This window comes from Saimiri boliviensis, chromosome 11, assembly GCF_048565385.1.
Source record: "Saimiri boliviensis isolate mSaiBol1 chromosome 11, mSaiBol1.pri, whole genome shotgun sequence".
Taxonomy (NCBI): Eukaryota; Metazoa; Chordata; class Mammalia; order Primates; family Cebidae; genus Saimiri; species Saimiri boliviensis.
In genome coordinates, this window is record NC_133459.1 from 7213675 (window position 1) to 7233727 (window position 20053).

The window sequence follows — 20053 nt, forward strand, 5'->3', positions numbered from 1 at the left end:
CCCATCTCTACTGAAAATACAAAAACTTGCTGGGTGTGGTGGTGCATGCCTGTAATCCCAGCTACTCGGGAGGCTGAGGCAGGAGAATTGCTTGAACCAGGGAGTCTGAGGTTGCAGTGAGCCAAGATGGCACCACTGCACTCCAGCCTAGTGACAGAGCAATGTCTCAAAAAAAAAAAAAAAAAAAAAAGAATTTGAGATACTCATATATTGTGGGACATAAATCAACATAACCTAGAATGCAATGTCATAATGGGTAAGAATCTTAAAAATGTTCCTACCTTTTATCCCTGTGACCTTACTCAGTATTTCCTGCAAGCCCATAATCAAAGACTGTATTCAGAATTATCACAGCATGGTTTAGGACAGCCGCAGACTCAACAGGGGATAGAGATGTCCAGCTGTTGGGGAGGGGTTAAATCTATTCAGAGCATCCACACTGTGAAATACTTCGCTGCCATCCAAACAAGTCTGCTTAATAATTCTTGATGGCATAGAACATTGTAGGTGATAATTCATTATGGTTCAAGAGGGCCTATAAATACCACCTTCTTCTACCGAAGAGGGGACTGCTGAGGTTCAGGGAATGGAGCACTAAGGGCCATGGCATCATATTTGTGTCCATGCTCTCCAGTGAATTTTCCCCAATTAAATGGCCCCCTGCCCCTGCATTGCCCAGGGAGCCGGAGCACCTTCACCACTACCCTTGCCTCATGTTTATAGAAATATATAGTGGCTTAAAAGAAAAGACTGCAAGGAAACTGTGTTGGTCTGTTCTCGTGCTAATAAAAACATACCCCAAACCGGGTAATTTATAAGGAAACAGAGGTTTAATGGACTCCAGTTCCACATGGCTGGGGAGCACAATCATGGCAGAAGGTGAAGGAGAAGGAAAGGCACTTCTTACACGGCAGCAGGCAAGAGAGCGTGTGCAGGGGAACCGCCCTTTGTAAAACCGTCGGAGCATGGTAAAGACCGGCCCCTGTGATTCAATTACCTCCCACTGGGTCCCCCCCATGATATGTGGGGATTATGGGGGATACAATTTGAGATGAGATTTGGGCGGGGAAACAGCCAAACCCCTCAGTTTTGGGGGGTTTGTTTTTATTTTTGTTTTGAGATGGAGTCTTGCTCTGTTGCCCGGGCTGGAGTGCAGTGGCACAATCTCGGCTCGCTGCAGCCTCTGCCTCCCAGGTTCTAGCGATTCTCCTGCCTCAGCCTCCAGAGTAGCTGGGATTACAGACGCACCTGGCTAAGTTTTGTATTTTTTAGTAGAGACGGGGTTTCGTCATATTGGGCAGGCTGGTCTCAAACTCCTGACCTTGCAATCCGCCCACCTTGGCCTCCCAAAGTGCTGGGATTACAGGCATGACCCACTGTGCTTGGCCTGAACACAGTTTTAACAGAGGTTATCCTGGATGGTGAAGCTAGAGATATTTCTTCTTTTACGTTTGAATCCATACAAATCACTTGTAACTTCTATAAGCAGTAACTGTGTGATGGTTACGGAAAGGGCAGAGTGCTGCCTTTGCCCTGAGGTCATGAGCCCCTTTCTTTCTTCCAGGGTGGCTCTCCTTCGAGGGGATGCTGCTTTTCTACACGGACTTCATGGGCGAGGTGGTGTTTCAGGGGGACCCCAAGGCCCCGCACACGTCAGAGGCGTATCAGAAGTACAACAGCGGCGTGACCATGGGCTGCTGGGGCATGTGCATCTACGCCTTCAGCGCCGCCTTCTACTCAGGTACCTGTGCTCGGCCAGGCTGGCAGGCAATGAGGGCTTCAGCTGGGTCCGTGGAGCTTGTGAAATGAAGGCAGGTCCTTGGCCTTACGATTGCAGAGGCTACATCCCAATTCGGGGGATGTCTTGTCTTTCCCAGCTGCAGGGCCCTGGGCTTGGGGGAGCTGGGCTAAAGAGGCTGAGCCTGGGGGCCTCAGGCCTCTGAGAGCTGGTGACCCTCGGGGGCATGGGTGTGGTGTGTCGGGACCTGATGACACTGGCAGGCCGTAGTGAGGGCGAAGCAGGGGCCTGGGGGGGACCCCGAGGCTGTCCACCAACCCCTAGCTCCTTCCCACTTTGCTTCAAGAAGCCGGTTCCCAGGGAGGTGGGGGCAGGGCTGTGTGATCGTGGAGCATAGGGGTGGGCAGGGGCCTGGGCCCAGATGACTTTGAGGTTCTGGGTCTGGGGAGCCTTGGAGTGCAGTGCTGAATTCACAATGGGGCGAAGCCGAGCTGCCATCGCCACGGGGCCTGGCAGGAAGCAGGCACTGGGGAAGTTTTATCCCAGAGGTCTGCACACTTTTTCTGCAAAAGGCTGGAGAGTGGGTATTTCCAGCTTTGCCAGCCCAGCAGTCTCTGCTGCAGCCCCTCATGAAAGCCACAGACATGGAAGACCAAGTGGGCGCTGCGCGCTGGTAAAACTGCACTGTGTTCACTGAAATAGGAATCTCATGGGATTTTCACATTCACAAAATGTTCATCTCTTTTTGATTTTTTTTTTCTTTTTTCTTTCTTTTTTTTTTTTTTTTGAGAGGGATTCTCACTCTGTCACAGGCCGGAATGCAGTGGCATGATCTCAGCTCACTGCAACCTCCGCCTTCCTGGCTTAAGTGATTCTCCTGCCTCAGCCTCCCGAGTAGCTGGGACTACAGGCACGCACCACCACGCCCAGCTATTTTTGTATTTTTAGTAGAGACGGGGTTTCACCACGTTGGCCAGAATGGTCTCGATCTCTTGACCTTGTGATCCACCTGCCTCGACCTCCCAAAGTGCTGGGATTACAGGTGTCAGCCACTATGCCCTGCCCCTTTAAAAATAATTTTTTTTTTTTTTTTAATTTACAAAACTAGGCTGCAGGCTGCACTTTGCCTTTGAGCCGTAATCTGCCAATTGCTTTATTTCAGTTGTCCCTAACGTCGTGGGTTCGAGCTCCAAAGTAGAGGGTCCCTGAGAGGCTGCAGCAAGAAGAAATCAGTCAGATCTCACTTGCGAGACTATGGGGTGGCTCCTTGGGCGCTGGGTTCCCCCATAGCCGGGAGCCTCAGGGTGTGGGGAAGTGGCCCCGTTTTATCTGATTCTAGGGAGCCCCGTCGCTGACATCCATGCCGTCACGTCTTCTTGGGGGTGTAACGATGGTGGCTGGCTACGGGACAGGTTACTGTTGTACCCATAATTGCACAAGAACACAGAGGTTTAGCTGGAGACCTTAAGTCCCTGAGCCTCTTTGGTGTAATAGCCCAAAGACCCCTCTACCTGCAGAAGCTCTGGGAACCTTGCCCAGGCCAGTGTGAACAGGACACCCCGGTCCTGCCATCCATCCAGACAGCCCTGTCCTGGGCACCCACCAGAGTTACTGGGGCGGGCTCTCAGCTCTCTTGGGTGCCCCAGGAAGCACTTTCTGGTCTGGGGCGAGTGTCCTGCTAAGCCAGTTCCCACCACTGCTAGTGTCAGGGGCAGCGGCGGGCGGTGGCGCTGGAAGCTGAGTCCCTGGAGGCTCTGGCCGCGTGGCACCGCTCACCCTGTCTGTGGCCCACAGCTATCCTGGAGAAGCTGGAGGAGTTCCTCAGCGTCCGCACCCTCTACTTCATCGCCTATCTTGCCTTCGGCCTGGGGACAGGGCTCGCCACCCTCTCCAGGAACCTGTACGTGGTTCTGTCACTCTGTATAACCTACGGGGTTCTATTCTCCACGCTGTGCACCTTGCCCTACTCGCTGCTCTGTGATTACTACCAGAGTAAGAAGGTAAGTGCTCTCCCTGGTCTTGCTTCGGGTTTGCTCCTTAGAGAGAGAAACTCCACTGGGAATTGTCCCCCAGGACACAATCTGCAGAGCCTGGTGCAGAATGACAACTGTCAAGACAGTGACAGTAGAGCAGTAAACCCGGGGGGCCCTTCTGAGTGTGGGGCGCATCCCCTGCCTGCCTCCCCCTCATTGCTTCCTTAGCAGAAGCCTCCGGCCCACCCAGGCTCTGGGCTGGGCTCTGTGTCCTTCACATGGATGTGGGGGACAGGAGGCTGCCCCGTCCCTACTGCTTTGTCAGGCAGCCAGGTCTCCTGGTGACACTTGTCCCAGCCATTCACAGCGGGGCTTATGGGGAGGCAGTGAAGCTCAGAACACTCAGCAATCCAGATCAATAAGATGTTAATGAATTATTTTTAAAAATCAGACTTCATTAATCCCAGCACTTTGGGAGGCCAAGGCAGGCGAATCACAAGGTTAAGAGATGGAGACCATCTTGAACAACATGTTGAAACCCCATCTCTACTTAAAATACAAAAATTAGCTGGGTGTGGTGGTGTGCACCTGTAGTCCCAGCTACTCGGGAGGTTGAGGCAGAGAATTTCTTGAACCTGGGAGGCAGAGGTTGCAGTGAACCGAGATCACGCCACTGCACTCCAGCCTGGCAACAGAGCGAGACTCCGTCTCAAAGAAAAAAACAATCAGAATTTATGCCAAAAATCCATGCAGAACAATATCATCAAAATTTTAAATAAAGAGGGGATCAGTTCACCATGTACTGGGGTGCTGATAGCCAGCTCAGCTGCTGGTCCTTTTTTTATTTGAACTTCAGTTCTGTCCTTGAATCCTGACTAGATGGTCCTTGCCCTCTGGTCTCAGAATTGTCTTGGTTTTATTCCCCGATCTACTTGCCAGTTTTATCACTTTGTTCTTGTTCCTCATGGCTTCCCATCAAGCCGTGGGTATGAGGTGACAGCGTAATTTATCAGATCTGGTTTTGCCCAAATACTGGGCATGCTTTAATAGCAGCCGAACCATTTCATTATTTGGATAGGCATGGGTACCTATCAAGCAGATTAAAAGGATACAGTATCAGTCCTTTAGAAAAGAGCAGCTAAACCTTGTTATGGATTATGGATTTAGCGTAAAGGAAAATAATCAGGCATAAGATTAATAGAAATTTCACTTCACATAACTTAAAACATGGCTGCTTCAATAAATGAAACTAGAGGTCATCCTGGGTCCCAGAATTCAACCCGTATTTATAAACGTATAATGCATTTAGCTACTCTTTGGCTTAAATGAACTTGTTGAGCTAGCTTGGTACATGTTATAATTTTTACTATTTTCTACAGAGAAAGTATTTTCTTTCTTTCTTTTTTTGAGACAGAGTTTTGCTCTTATCACCCAAGCTGGAGAGCAATGGTGTGATCTCGGCTCACTGCAACCTCCACCTCCCGGGTTCAAGCGATTTTCCTGCCTCAGCCTCCCAAGTAGCTGGGATTACAGGCACCCACCGCCATGCCAAGCTAATTTTTCTATCTTTCTTTAGTAGAGACAGGGTTTCACTATATTGGCCAGGCTGGTCTCAAACTCCTGACCTCAAGTGATACACCTGCCTCGGCCCCACAAAGGGCTGGGATTATAGGCATAAGACAGTGTGCCCAGCCAGTATTTTCTAATTCAAGTTGGAGCTATCTGTGCAGTGGTTTCTCTACTGTGGTATATAAATGTTTTTAGTATGAAATTAGCTAATGTATAAAATACGAGTCTATATCATGGTATAGTTGCACTTTGAAAAAAAATAAGAAAAGATCAGTAACAGTGCTGAGCCACCCCATACTGGAGTCTGAGGCAGTGGCTTACACCTGTAATCCTAGTACTTTGGGAGGCCAAGGGAGGTGGATCACAAGGTCAGGGGTTCAGGACCAGCCTGGTCAAGATGGTGAAATCCTATTTCCACTAAAAATAGAAAAATTAGCCGGGCACGGTGGTGGACGCCTGTAATCCCAGCTACTCAGGAGGTTGAGGCAGGGAACTGCTTGAACCTGGGGAAGCAGAGGTTGCAGTGAGCTGAGATGGTTGCCACTGCACTCCAGCCTGGGCGACAAAGTGAGACTCCCATCTCAAAAAAAAAAAAAAAAAAAAATGCCTTAAAAGGCCGGGCACGGTGGTTCACGCTTGTAATCCCAACACTTTGGGAGGCTGAGGTGGGTGGATCACTCAGTTGAGGTCAGGAGTTCAAAACCAGCCAGGCTAACATGACGAAACCCTGTCTCTACTAAAAATACAAAAATTATCCGGGTGTGGTGGCCTGAACCCGTAATCCCAGCTACCTGGGAGGCTGAAGCAGGAGAATTGCTTGAACCTGGGAGGTGGAGGTTGCGGTGAGCCAAAATTGTGCCACTGCACTCCAGCCTGAGTGACAGAGACTCTGTCTCTAAATAAATAAATAAATAAATAAATAAATAAATAACGTGCCTTAAACTTTCTTTTGATATTTTCTCAGCATAGATTTCTTTTTCCTTTTCTCTTTTTGAGACAGAGTTTCGCTCTCGTTGCCCAGGCCGGAGTGCAATGGTGTGATCTTGGCTCACTGCAACCTCCACCCCCAGGTTCAAGCAATTCTCCTGCCTCAGTCTTCTGAGTAGCTAGGATTATAGGCACACGCCACCACCATGCCCAGATAACTTTGTATTTTTAGTACAGACGGGGTTTCACCGTGTTGGTCAGGCTGGTCTCAAACTCCTGATCTCAAATGATCTGCCTGCCTCGGCCTCCCAAAGTGCTGAGATTGTAGGCATGAGCCACTGCACCTGGCCAAAGCATAGACTTTTTAACAGCTGTATTGAGATACAATGCACCATCAAATAACGTGGGAAGTGTACCAGCGGTGGTTTTAGCACAAGTTGTACAATCATCACCATCAATTTCAGAACAATTTTGTCACCCAGGAAGAAATCTGTCAGCTGTCACCCCTCTGACCCTCCCACTCTCCCAGGCCTAGGTGACCCCTAACCTACTTCCTGTCCCCATGGACTTGCCTATTTGGGATGTCTCATGTGATGGAATCAGGCAATACGTGGCCTTTTGTGTCTGGCATCTGCAACTGAGCTGTGGGCTTCAAGGTCCATCCACGTTGCCTGGGTCACTGCCTCATTATTCCCTTTTATGGTCATGTAATGTTCCCACCACGATTTTTTTTTGGCAGTGACTTTGAAATTTTAAAATACTGTATTGAAGTATTACCTGGAGAGCCTGCACAACATAGCCAGATACCATCTCTAAAAATAAAATAAAAAAGAATTAGCCAGGTGTGGTGGTATGCACCTGTAGTCCCAGCTACTCAGGAGGCTGAGGTGGGAGGATCACTTGAGCCCAGGAGGCTAAGGCTGCAGTGGGCTGAGATTTTGCCACTGCACTCCAACCTGGGCACAGAGCACCCTGTCTCTTAAAAAAGAAGAAGAAAGAAAAGAAAGAAAAAGAAAAAGAAAGGAAGAAAAGAAAAGAAAACGGACCTGATTGCTGAGTTTCTCTCTCTCCGTTTTTTTTTTTTTTTGAATTGGAGTCTTGCTGGAGTGCAGTGCTGTGATCTCGGCTCACTGCAACCTTCGCCTCCCGGGTTCAAGTGATTATTGTGCCTCAGCATCCCGAGTAGCTGGGATTACAGGTGCCTACCACTACACTCAGCTAATTTTTTTGAATTTTTAAGGTAGACGGGGCCAGGCTGGTCTTGAACTCACAACCTCAGGTGATCCACCTTGGCCTCCCAAAGTGCTGGGAATACAGGCATGAGCCACCGCGCCCGGCCTTTTCTCCCTTTTAATCTCATGCCTCAGTTCCCTCCCCCAGGCCTGGCCCTGGTTTGTTTTAGAGATTCTGGAGTCTGACAAGCTCAGCTGGGCCGGCCCTGAACACAGCCCTTCTGATGGGGGTAGAACTGGCACAGGGAAAGCCACGGGGGAGGCCCAGGCCCCGAGGTCACAGGGATGTCCACTCACCCAGCACCTGACAGGCCGGCTGGTGCTGGGGAGCCAAGTGAGGGGAGCCCACACCACCCCTCCCCACCATCACTCCGCACAGACCACACTCAGCCACTGTCCCCCAGCGTGGCGGGCAGGGAAGGGAGAGTGAGTGACGTGTCCAAGCTGGAGGCCACCAAGACCTTGGAGCCTCAGGCACAGGAGCAGAGGCCGTCACGTGTGGAGGACTTCGAGGTGTGGGGCAGGCCCCATCCTGGACGAAGGTGACAGAGGGGAAGACAGGAGCGGAGTGGCCACCTGGCTGGGCAGATTGGTTTTCTTTGGGTGAGAGGATGGGGACGAGCTCACGTGCTGAGGGAGGAAAGTGTCTCCGGCCACCTCGGCCCGTGGGAGCTCAGCCCTCCGCCCCATTAGTCACAGATTCTTTTTACAGTTGTCATCTCTACGAACACAAATATTGTTCAACTCTTGGCTGAACTCCCTGTGCACGTCGGTGCTGGAAAACATGAGCCGCTGTGCGTGGGCCGCTGGGGCCTCCCGGGCTCGCAGGCCACGCGGGGCTCAGTCACCTCGTACTGGCTGTGGCATGTCTCGCTGACACGTCTCTTCCTCTGGGTCAGTTTGCAGGGTCCAGTGCGGACGGGACCCGGCGGGGCATGGGCGTTGACATCTCTCTGCTCAGCTGCCAGTACTTCCTGGCCCAGATTCTGGTCTCCCTGGTCCTGGGTCCCCTGACCTCGGCCGTGGGCAGCGCCAACGGGGTGATGTACTTCTCCAGTCTCGTGTCCTTCCTGGGCTGCTTGTATTCCTCCCTGTTTGTCATTTACGAAATTCCTCCCAGCGACACTGCCGACGAGGAGCACCGGCCCCTCCTGCTGAACGTCTGACATCGCGGAGCCTCAAGTCTGGACTTGCACCGGCACCTGGGGGCCTGGAGCAGGCCGACCAGTGAGGACCAAAGGGCCTTGGTGGACGGGGGGACAGGCTGCCTACTGGAATGTAAATATGTGATAAAATAATAAATGGCGCGGCAAAGCCTACAGTTTCTAGCTGTTGCTCTCCGGTGGCTGAGAGGTGCTCTGGGGACCGAGTCACTCTCCTGAGAACTTGGGCCGGGGGAGGTTCGTGAGACTCTTTTTTGGAAAGTAAAGATGTAATTCGATGGTTCTCAACCAGGGGCAATATGGTCACCCCACCCCCAGGAAGACATCTGGCAATATCTGGAGATAGTTTTGATTGCCACAACCGAGGGATGCTGTAAACCTCCCTCGGCACACGGGAGCACCCCAACAGCAAGACCCAGATGTCAGCTGTGCTGAGGGGGAGAGCCTGGTCTAACTGGACCGCACTTCTGTACATTGCATCCCAGGCAGAGTCGGAGCTCTTTTGGATCAGAAGGCCTCATATTCCTTCACTTGTCTATTCGTCCATTCGTTCTTCATCTGTTCATTCATCTGTCCATCCGTATATCCACCCATCCACATAACCATCCATCCACTCATCCAAATATCTACCCATCTGAATATCCACTCATCCACATATCCATCCATCCACATATCCACCCATCTACCCATCCAAATATCCACTCATCCATATATCCATTCATCCACATATCACCCATCTGCCCACCCACATAACCATCCATCCACTCATGTAAATATCCACCCATCCAAATATCCACTCATCCATATATCCATCCATCCACATATCCACCCATCTACCCATCCAATATCCACTCATCCATACACTCATCTGGCATCCAATATCCACTCATCTACCAAATATTCACTCATCCATATATCCATCCATCCACATATTCACCCATCTACCCATCCAAATAGCCACTCATCCGAATATCCACCCATCCGAATATCCACCCATCCGAATATCCACCCATCCGAATATCCACCCATCCGAATATCCACCCATCCGAATATCCACCCATCCGAATATCCATCCATCCGAATATCCACCCATCTGAATATCCATCCATCCGAATATCCACCCATCTGAATATCCACCCATCCGAATATCCACCCATCTGAATATCCACCCATCCATATATCCATCCATGCACTCATCCACACTCCAGAGATCCACTTCTCCGTATATCCATCCGTCCATCCACACTCCAGATATCTGACAAGTGCCCACGTGTGGCAGGCAGTGGTTGGCCTGGGGATCCAGCTGTGAGTGTCCACTCTGCCTTGGTGGAACCGATGTGAGAGGAAGGGAGACACACAGCTGGCAGAGGTTCCGTGCAGCGCAAGTGCAGGGACGGAGGACGGCGGCAGGGGTGTCCTCACTAGTGAGGTGCTGTTTGAGCAGGGGACTGATGGAGTGAGGGAGGGATCTCTGAGGTAAGCACTTGCCTGGCAGGTTCAAGGGAGCACAGGCACCAAGGTGCACAGGTTGGAAAATGTCCTCCAAGTTGCAATTTTAAGGAGGTCAGTGCCCATCCTGCCCTTTGACTCCACAGGCAGGGGAGTCCCTAGCAGGGAGGCCTACTAGGGGCTGGAGGGTGAGGTTCGGGCCATTCTTCCCTGTCCATCTGCCGAGCCTTCGTTCCTCAGGTGGCCACCATGTGCCTGCTGTGCGCGGACACTGCTGGGCCTGGGTCTGCCGGGGCTGTGCTCACTGCCTCCCAGTGTCCCTTTATAGACCTGGCAAAGCTCTCGTGAGTGTGGCAGTCCCTTGCCATCTGGCCTCTAACCATCTTCCATCACCTGACGCCAAGAGCTCACTGAGGCCCCTTCCCAGAGGCCTGGGAGGGCTGCTCCCCACATGCTGATTACTGGCCGTGAGTGGTCGCAGCCAGGTCCCCGTTGTTGCCCTGCTGCGTCTGGCATGGGGTTGTATAGCCCCCAGATCCCTCACTGCATGCTGTGTTCTGAGGACATAATGAGACATCCTTGACCACAAATCCAAAACAAACGACAGGGGTTCCAGGGCCTGTTGCCAGCCGGGGGAAGTCTGGGGTTCATGACAGTGTCCTATCATCTTGCTATGACCAGTTAGAAAGGCCACCTCCCCACCTGGGCCACAGCCTCCCTCCCAACCATGGCCTCCCTCCCAACCACGGCCTCCCCACCTTGGTTATGACCTTCCCACCAGAGTCCCGGCCCCCACCCTGGGCCACAGCCTTCTTCAGTGCCACTGCCTGCTGCCTCCTGGAGCCCCAGCGGCCTGTGTGGGCTCACAGGAGGCCAGGCCGCTCCTGTCTGTGCCCCTGCCTGACTCCTGGCCTCCATCTACCCTCACGCCCATCCTCCACCCTGAAGCTGGGGGGCTATAAACACAGGCCTGAGCCCATCTTGTCTTCCAGTCTTCCATGACACCTACCCTGGCTCCCTGGAGCCTAAGGAATCAGGCGGAAACTCCTCCCACCAAACAGCCCAGCCCACCTTCCCACGCTGGCCACCCGCAGCATCGCCAGCCCCCTGGGCTGCAGCCACAGAACCCTCGAGGGCCGCAGTCTGTGCCTGTGTTTAGGCTCTTCCTGCAGGCCAAGGCCACCTCTTCTCTGCCCATCAATATCTGATTCATCCATGTAGACATGTCTGAAATGCCACTTCCCCCATGCAGTCCACCCTGCTTGGAGCCGGTGATTCTTTCCCTGTGCCTTCATGGGATGCTGCTTTATCCTTTATGGTCATGAGCTCAGTGAGGTGGGTCTCATGGTCCCTGATGCACGTGTAGCTGAAGCACAGAGAGGTTTAGTGGCTTTTCAAAGTTACACAGCTTCTTTTGGCTTCCATGGACATAGGCCCTGCGGTTCTCCTGGAACTGCAGACTTAGCCTGCTCACATTGATGTTGCTTGGAAGAGCTTCAGACTTTCTAGAAAAGGTGGGTTGGGTGATTGTCCTCTAGTCTGGGCTGTTTTTGCCCAGAACTGGTCAAAATGAAGAATAGGGGGCTTCCCTCTTACTCTTGGCTTGTCAAATCCTAGGCTCTCTTCCTGGAACTTTCTAACAAAACAAAGATTGCTTCTACACGTGGGAACTGCTGCTGTCAGGCTCTTTTCTGAGCACCTGCCCTGCCTACCGAACTGCAGGGGTACTGCCCTCGGGCCAGGTCCAAAAAGCTGCCTTGACCTTCAGGTCTGTTCCCAGCAGATGGCAGTGGGAGCAGCCACTGGCTCCAAACCAGGACTTACCGAGAGCCACACTCATTTGACTTCCACATCTCAGAGAGGATTGCTGTCTACTTGAAACTCAAGCAGTGATGATGACGGTAGTCACCACTGCGGCTGTTTGCCAAGTCCTCACTATGCATGCGGCCACGGGCATCTTAATCCATCCTCCCACCTTGCTGGGAAGGAGGTATCATTCCCCCATTGGACAGATCTTGATGCTGAGACAAGCACACCCAGCACCTGGCCCAGGTCACAACAGGGTGGGGTTTGAGCCCAGAGAGAGTGACGCTAGCCTCATGCTGCTGAGTACCGGGAGTGCTGTGACAGCTGACAGGGCGGGCAGCTTCCTTCCCCGTCCGCCTCCTGAACACTGCACTGCTGCAGGGAGGCCTTGGGCTCGCTCCCCAGGGAGCTCAGCTTGGAGGGAGCTTCTCATTCCATTCAGAGGTGAGGGGACAGCGGGAGAAGGCCACTTGCTTTACAGGCCAGCGCTCCACAAGACTCACACTTGTCAGGCTGCTCAAAACTAACTGCGCCACCAAGATCCGAAGCCACTCCGACCTTCCCGCCAGCAAACTTGGAAAGTGGCTCCCCTTCCTTGATACCACTCGGAATGAGACACACCTAACTGCCTTCGAGCACTGCCTATGACCCTTAGCGAGGAAACCCAGCATCAAAGCAAAGGAATTGTCCTCGAGGTCATCACCTCTCTGGGTTTTGTTTCTACCTCCCTAGGCTGTTGGGCTCCCCCGGACCGTTCCTTGGGGGACCAGGACAGTGTAAGATGGCATTCCCACACTCACCAGGCTGGGCTACAGGTTTCTGGGAGAACAGAGGTGATTTCCTTGGAATATGTAAGAAATGACCATCGCTTGGGTCCCCGGAAGTCAGAAGATCCCGGCCCTCCCTGCACTCAATGGGAGTGTCTGCAGAATCCACTCAACACGTGGGGCATGACATATACCCCGCCGGGAGTGGGTGGTGGGCAAAGAGGGAAGGAGCGGGTGTCTGGAACTGGGAGTGGGTACTTTCGTGGCACATAAGGACTCCCAGCAGCTTCTCAGGGCGCTTTTCAGGGCATGAGGGCACAGTTATCAGAGTCTGATTCTTGGAATTCATCCACGGCTGATGCCCATTCTGGGATTTTCTTCCATAAAAGCACATTGAATTTCCACCAGTTACCTGCCCAAGCCCTAGGGATGCAGCGGAGAACAGAAAACCTCCTGGTCTCTAGGCAAGGCCTTTGCCCTCGTTCTCACAGACGTACCCACCTTGCCTACCTGCCCACAGCCGCCAGCCTCCCTGCCCCACTCAGCCCCCTCCTCCCAGCCGTCTCCACACCCTGCTGTGCTGGGGCCTGTTCCAGTTGCCCCTTGATCTCTGACCTGCCTGTCCAGCCACCTGCCTCTGGGAAACGTTGCATCTTTTAGACAATACTCACTGCCAAACACTCCAGCCTTCCCCATCATCGCGGCTGGAGCCTTGATTTGCCAGTCGCCACCCAGGGCTGCAGGTCTCCTGGTGGCCTCGGGACCAGGGCAGGCACTTGGGCCTTGTAACGACTGCCACCTAGTGGCTAGGATGGGAATGGACTCTGCTCAATGGCTGCCCAGCAGCAGGGTCCAAGGGGATGGAGAGCGCTTGGTGGTCAGGCGTCCAGAAAACAATGGGACAGGCAAGAAATGGCCTCAGGAATCCTCTCTGGGCCAACTAAAAGGTGCCCTAAAGGCCTGTTTTTAATGAAATTTACTCCAATGGTTGCTCATACCCTAGCGGTTCACCAAAGGCCGATCCCCCAAACCCCACTCCCCACTTCTAAGATGGTATTAACCAGGGCTGGGGGCAGAGGAGCTGCAGAGCTCACACAGTCAGGAGAATGTGAAGGCAGGGTCACCAGGCGCCCAGCACAGGAGTCGGGAAGTCCCTGGAAAGCCTTCCCGACTCACCCGGAAAGGTCCTTCTATCGGGCCCTTCACACCCGCTTCCCAACAGCACATCTGGACGGCAGCAAGGAACCTTGCCCGGCAGGGCCCACTCATTCATTCAATCCTGCATGCATCTATCCATCCATTCAGCAAGTAACTACAGAGCAAGTGCCTTCTACCCAGAACTTGCCTGTTTCAGTAACAAGGGCCCGGGTGCCTGTGCACACACACACACACACACAGAGCTGGGCTGCGGGAGTTACAGGGGGCCTTCTGCAGCCTGGATCCGAGGTTTCAAAAGGAAACAATGACCTCTCCTGGCAAAGACAGACACTAGAGAAGCCACCTTGAGTTGGAGGAGCAGAGAACCAGAGCCCAGAGCTTGAGTTGCCAGGGCTCTCAGGGCAGCTAGGAACCCAGTGGAGACTCAGGGAAAGGACCTCAGATACCGAGACCTCCAAAGGCTGACCATGACGCCTCTGAGAGGACCCGCCGAGGCATCCGTAGCTGGACCTCACTGGGCTGAGCAGGTGGCTGTTCCTGGCCCCCTGGGGATTCAAAATGGATCCCAGCTCCAGCCAGGCCCTGCCTTCCAATGGGAGGTCTAGGAACCTCACGAACGAGAAAGGGCTGGCTCTATGCTGCAGCCCACGTCAGTCAACCTAGATGGCCAAGTGCGCGGCAGCCTCCCGTGGCTGGCTCATCTGGCAGATCCTCCCTAGGAGGAGGTAGGGAGGCCAAGGACTCCACTGTTCCTGGGTCTCCACCAGGCAGCAGGAAGGTCCCCAGGAGTCTAGTGCAGGACAGATTTTTCCACTGGTCTTGGGGCCTGGCAGCTTCATCCTGTGTCTGGGTAGCTGGTTCTGATGTCAAAGCTCCGAGTTCAGGTATGTGCCTGGACCTTCTGGGATGGTCAGGCGAGGCTGATGGTGGTCACTGAAGTCTGTGTTCGTGCCCAGCCACTGCCCTGGGTCTCACCGCATGGTCAGGATGGGGCCAGTGAGGGTTCTTAGCTCAGATGAGGGGTCCCCACGTCTCCTCAGCTTCCACACAGAAGGGCTCTGGGCCTGACCATCCACTGGCCCCCACCCTGCCACCACTCATCAGCTGATCATATCTACGATTGTATAGCTCACGAGTGCTGACTTCTGAGGGCCTGGAAGCTTGCAATGTCTATGTGGAAGGCCATTGACCTTCAGATACGTGATCTTGACTCACCCAGGTGAGGCCTAAGTGAGGCCTCCCGTCCCTGGACTTACCCACGTGTACTTAGCAACAACAGCCACATATCCAGCTGCGCACCTACAGTGTGCTGAGGCCCTGGGACTTACACCATGCCCTGCAAAGTGCCATCTTCCTAGCCCACCTGCAGCGGAACCAGTGGGGCTTTTGAGCCACCATGCCCAAGTTGAGGATGCATTTCCAGGAACCAGGGGCAGAGGGCACAAAGGACATCACTGGGGCAGCAAGAGGTGAGGGCCTGGCTTCAGTGGGCTGCTGGAGGATGGACCCATTCCCCTCCTCCCCGTCCACCCAGCAGATGTCTGGTTAGCGTTTTCTGGCCCTCTTCCTCACGAGTGTGTCGCAGAGTGGTGACAACGGCCACAGCTGTCCATGCCGGAGAAGCTGCCCAGCTCTGATGAGAGCCTTGTACCACCCTGAAATCTGTACTTCACAGACCTGTACCCATGATACACTGCAGCTTCCTAAGGAGCAGTCCGGATGAGACCCATGAAGATGGCACCTGGATTCCGGCCTCTCCCAGCCACCCCAATGCCATCCTCTCACTCGGGGCCTCAACTGACAGCCACCTGGACCTCCGTGGCCAGCCTGCTGGCCTCTCCCTATGCCCTGGTCAGCCACGCCGTGGAGCAGGACCCTGCAGTTCGCCTCAACTCCCGTCAGTGCGTGGACACTCGAGTCCCGGCATGGCGACTGTTCTCAGGTCCTGAGTGAGGCAGTGCCTGACGCCTGCTGCTCCTCGAATCTTTATCACGTGGGGGACCCTGCCTGGTTTCAGGGCAGTTTACCAACAGTGAGCTTTCTGGGCTGCTCTTGCCCCGTGCCCCGAAACATGTAGAAACTCGCAGCGCTACCCCAGATGACGAGGGGGACAAACACATTTCCAGGGACAATCTGAGGCTTCAGGAAAATGCCCTTGACAGGTTCGGAAGCCATAGTGCAAATTCTAACAACGCCTGCCCCTCTGTGGCCACGTCCACACCCTGCAGGCCACCTGTTACCCCTTAGGAAGGTTAAACCTCCTTAGACCTGAGACGCATCCTCCACCTGCAGGGCGACTCTAGAGCTGCGTAGGGGGCGGGGGTGGGGGTGGGGGAACAGAGGCACTGACAGGCTTTGGGAAGAGACTGACGGGGTCCAGACAGGTAGTCTCTAGGCTGGGGGCGGTTGCAGCGTCTCTTCCTAAGCAGGGAGGGTGTCGCATGCCCTTACACGCCGGTGACGCCCACAGATTATAGAGGCGTGGGATGAATGGCGAGGGGTGGGGAGGATGCCCTTAGTCCAAATGCCCGCTTAGGGCCCATCCGGCTCCTTGGGGAACCTCCAAAGAAAGCAGGCACCCCCATCAGAGAAATCCTCTTCCCAGACAGAACAAAGATGTTTCTGGAAACCTTTCTGGGACGCAAACATGGTCCCCAGCAGCAGGGAGCAGCTGACTCTCCCTCTCCCTGTCCCCCACCTGGGATAACAGCCAGGATCCCCGCCCACCCTCCAGAACGAGACAGTGCACGGGAGACACCCAGGGGTTGTAGTGTAGCTTGGTTTTATTTATGTCCACAAATATTTCAAAAAAATTACAAAATACTCAAATGGAGAGAACACAGAAGTCACGATTTCTGGGTGTCTACTCTGTTTACACTGTGTTATCTCATGGCAAACTACTCATATATACATTTAGCTTCAAGATATATAGAAACGTAGCAAATCCGAATGTGCACTCTGGCTCTGCCGCAGTGGGGTGAAGCTCAACCCCGACGACACTCAACAAGATACAGGGACACACAGAGAGGAGCCAAACCAAACCCCAAACAAAGGGAGGAGAGTCCAGAGGAAACCGCGGGGCTGGGCTTCAGACACACGGCCTCCCGGAGAAACTGCAGCGGATCTGGTGAGGGTTTCGGGTCGAGGGTTTTTAAATGGAAGAATCTCAGTGCTTCACCTTGGGATACGGGGAGAAACGCAAACCTAACAAGAACACCTTCGGACAGCTTTCAAGTACAGACCTCAGAGTACTCCACTCTTTCTCTTCTTTGGAAAAAACGGATGACAGCGGAGGAGACAAAGAAGGTTTAACTGAATGTCAGATGTTGTGCTCCACCAAAAAGCAAGCAAGCAAGAAAACCCAAAAGGAGAGAAGGTGAGGGCATGGATGCAGGAGCCTGGGAGCCCAGCAGGAAGAGGCCCCAGTGCCGCCAGGCCCCGTCCCACCCCGCAAGGAAATAAATGCCTCCAAGCCAATGCGGCCTGAAGTCCGATGACAAAAGGTTAATGTGAGCTTGCCTCCCTGCTAAGGAACTAAAGTTAAGGCAGAGATGGAATGAGAGAAAAATGGAAGGAAGAAAAATAAACTATAAACATTTTCAACAGATAAAACAATCCTTTCCCAACTGAAACGAAACATGGTTTTTAAGAGAAAATGGAAATGCCCTTATATGACTCCAGAACCTGAATTTGAGCTAGTATCTGCTGGTTTCTAGATCAAACTATCAGCCTCTCTTCCTGCTTCCTCTGCGGCCTGGGTCCTAGACGGACTTTGTGCCTGCTGACTTAGCATGGTCTCTCTGTCCTACAATTCTTGGGATGGGACCAGCACAAACAATGGCAGAAGAGCCGTCAAATGTCTGAGAGAAGAGGATGGGAAAAGGCCACGTCCTGGCAGGAAGCAGGGCTGACAGAGGGCAGACACCCCAAAACACCCCACCCTTGGCCTGGGAGAAAGCGCATTACGGCTGCGACCTGGAGAGGAGGGCAGGCTCTCTCCAGGACGGTTCTGCTCAGAGGAGCCTGGCCTCCTAAGCAGCTGTCCCCCAGGCGGAAGCCTGCTTTCTGACCTCACATTTGTGGAAGGGACTCCAGTTCCCACTTCCAGGATGAAGAGTGGGACTCCAATGGTTTGCCAGTGCGACATGGGTCGCCACGCAGACCTACTCCTGGGGGAAAATGCAGGCCACCCCGAACACCTGTCTAACTCCAGGGTCTCCCTCGTTCAAAAGCAGCCTTGGTCTGTGGCAAGAATGGGCCATCCTCACCACAAGATCCATATGACAATGCGCATGGAAGGGCAGCCTTCCAACAGATCCCTTTGGCAGGCGTATGTCCTGGGTTGCTCATGTGCCGAGTTATTTGTATGGAATCATTTTCTTGAATTTCTTAGATTATGAAATTTTCAGAGCATTTAAAAAGGCATTCATCCAGAGCAATCAAGTATGTGTACATAGAAATCTAGAGGGAAATCTACAATGGACACAGGACCACACGCTTTCCATCCCGTGGAAACAGAACAGTGACACGGGGAACAGAAAGCGAGCATTCACTGCCTGCACTCCCTGTGCAAACTGGAAGGTCTGATGGACAGATGTCTGCACAGCCGGCAGAGCACAGGCCAGGAGCAGACAGACGTGAAACACAAGGGGCAAAACTTTGCCCCCGCCAGCCCTGGATGCTTACTGCTGTGACCAGGCCTTGGCCGAGCCTCTGCCCACAGGCAACGCCCCTTTGCTCCCTTTAATTAAAGGGATAATTATATATAACTTTTTATTAAAAAATCAACTCTGTATTCTGTCAATAGTTGGTAGGAATTCACAATTAGTGACATGGCTGGAAAAAATAGATCACAATAGTAGTTTACGGAAGAAAAAAAAGGCTGTTCTAAAATTATTTATTTACAGACGTAAAAAGCCATGCTGCAGAACTTTCTCAAATTATGAAGATTTCCTACAATGTATTAAAATAAAAGATTTTTTTTAAAAATTATAGCTCTTGGATTCCAAATTCATATGCCGCCTATCTGCAAAGCTTGCGGGTTCTGGACACTCGTCACGGAGTGTGTCTGCGAGCACACAGTGAAGGGTGGGAACTGGATTCTAGCACCTACGGAGAAATCAAGAAGAAACTCAAGCAAACCCCAAGATTGCAGGGAAGCTTTCTGAAATGTTCAGTCCAGTCCAGGACTCACTAAGTTTCTGGGGGACTGTCATGCAGGGAGATCCAAACCAGTCTCAGGAAATCCTCTCGACAAACGAACACTATTATGTGGGTACATTTTTAGTTGTGGTTTTTAAATATATAAAGAAATCTTTAGAAGATATTCTTTTTGCTTTTGCAGCTCCTATTGTATGTAAAAAGTCCTGTTTTTCCCCCAAGAACTGGGGTTTCCACAGCCGGCGTTAAGAAATAAATAACTTATAACTGCTTGTCACCTTCTTTCTTCAGTCGACTGGGAAGACAAAACAGGAAAGCGTATTTAGTCTCTGGCCTGGGCAGGTGGGCAGCAGCCCCAAAGGCAACAGCCAGGCAATCGAACCCCAGCCAGCTGTCTCCGGCGCAGCTGACCTACCCTCCCAACACCTCCCTTCCTCGTTTCTCCCAGTGCCATGGTTTCATGGTGTCCCCTCTAGGGCCCAGCAGGGCGATGGGAAGAATGTGGCAGTGGGGACTATGGGAGAAACACCATGAGCACCTGAGGGGTTGGTGGGAGGCTGGGCTCAGACACCCCTCCACTCCCGCCTAGCACCCCGCCTCACCTGTAGTAATCTTCCTGACTTGGTAGGTGGCCACCATGCATGTGGGGGTGTCCGTGCAGCCACTGCTGCTCCATGGCCAGTCTCTGCAGCTCGGCCGACTGGGCGTGCATGGCCTGCAGCTGGTGGGCTGCTGACATGGGGGGTGGGATGGCCCCAGGCAGGTCTCGGGGGTAGGGGGTGCCTGCCAGACACAAAATAACTTGTGCTACAGAAACCAGCCAGAGGACTGGCCAGGACTGCAGTGGCACCAGCACAGCGAGCAGCAGGGAGCACAGGAGAGATGGCCAGCATGGACACAGGAGCCTGCCCCTCCCAGACTCTGCAGACGGCGCGGAGGGCAGAGCCTCCTGGGAGGTAGGAGATGCCCTTGGGTGCCACAGCCTGGATCTGGCCTGGTTCCTCCTCTGCATGCTCCAGGCCTCAGCCCAAGTGCCTTGTGCCTTCAGAGGCCTGCCATGAGCCTCCTCTGTTCCTTTTACCGGCCCTGCAGTCCTGGCTCTTAGCAAGGC

At 53.1% G+C, this 20053-nt stretch overlaps 2 protein-coding genes across 16 annotated transcripts in view; one reads left to right on the plus strand and one right to left on the minus strand.

The window, feature by feature from the left end:
• Window positions 1–8767, plus strand: part of SLC45A1 (solute carrier family 45 member 1) — a 30300-nt gene extending 21533 nt beyond the window's left edge. For both annotated transcript variants that reach the window (XM_003927926.4, XM_074380007.1), the window contains 3 exons: window positions 1565–1741; window positions 3533–3738; window positions 8339–8767. In XM_003927926.4, coding sequence (XP_003927975.3) covers window positions 1565–1741; window positions 3533–3738; window positions 8339–8605 — 650 coding nt within the window. In that variant the 3' untranslated portion in view covers window positions 8606–8767. The remainder of the gene's footprint in view (window positions 1–1564; window positions 1742–3532; window positions 3739–8338) is intronic.
• A 7780-nt stretch (window positions 8768–16547) lies between these two features.
• RERE (arginine-glutamic acid dipeptide repeats) overlaps window positions 16548–20053 on the minus strand; it is a 484877-nt gene continuing 481371 nt past the window's right edge. For all 14 annotated transcript variants that reach the window (XM_010338545.3, XM_074380011.1, XM_010338540.3 and 11 more), the window contains 2 exons: window positions 19545–19725; window positions 16548–19237 (listed from right to left, as the gene is read on the minus strand). In XM_010338545.3, the coding sequence (XP_010336847.2) occupies window positions 19204–19237; window positions 19545–19725 (215 nt within the window). In that variant the 3' untranslated portion in view covers window positions 16548–19203. The remainder of the gene's footprint in view (window positions 19238–19544; window positions 19726–20053) is intronic.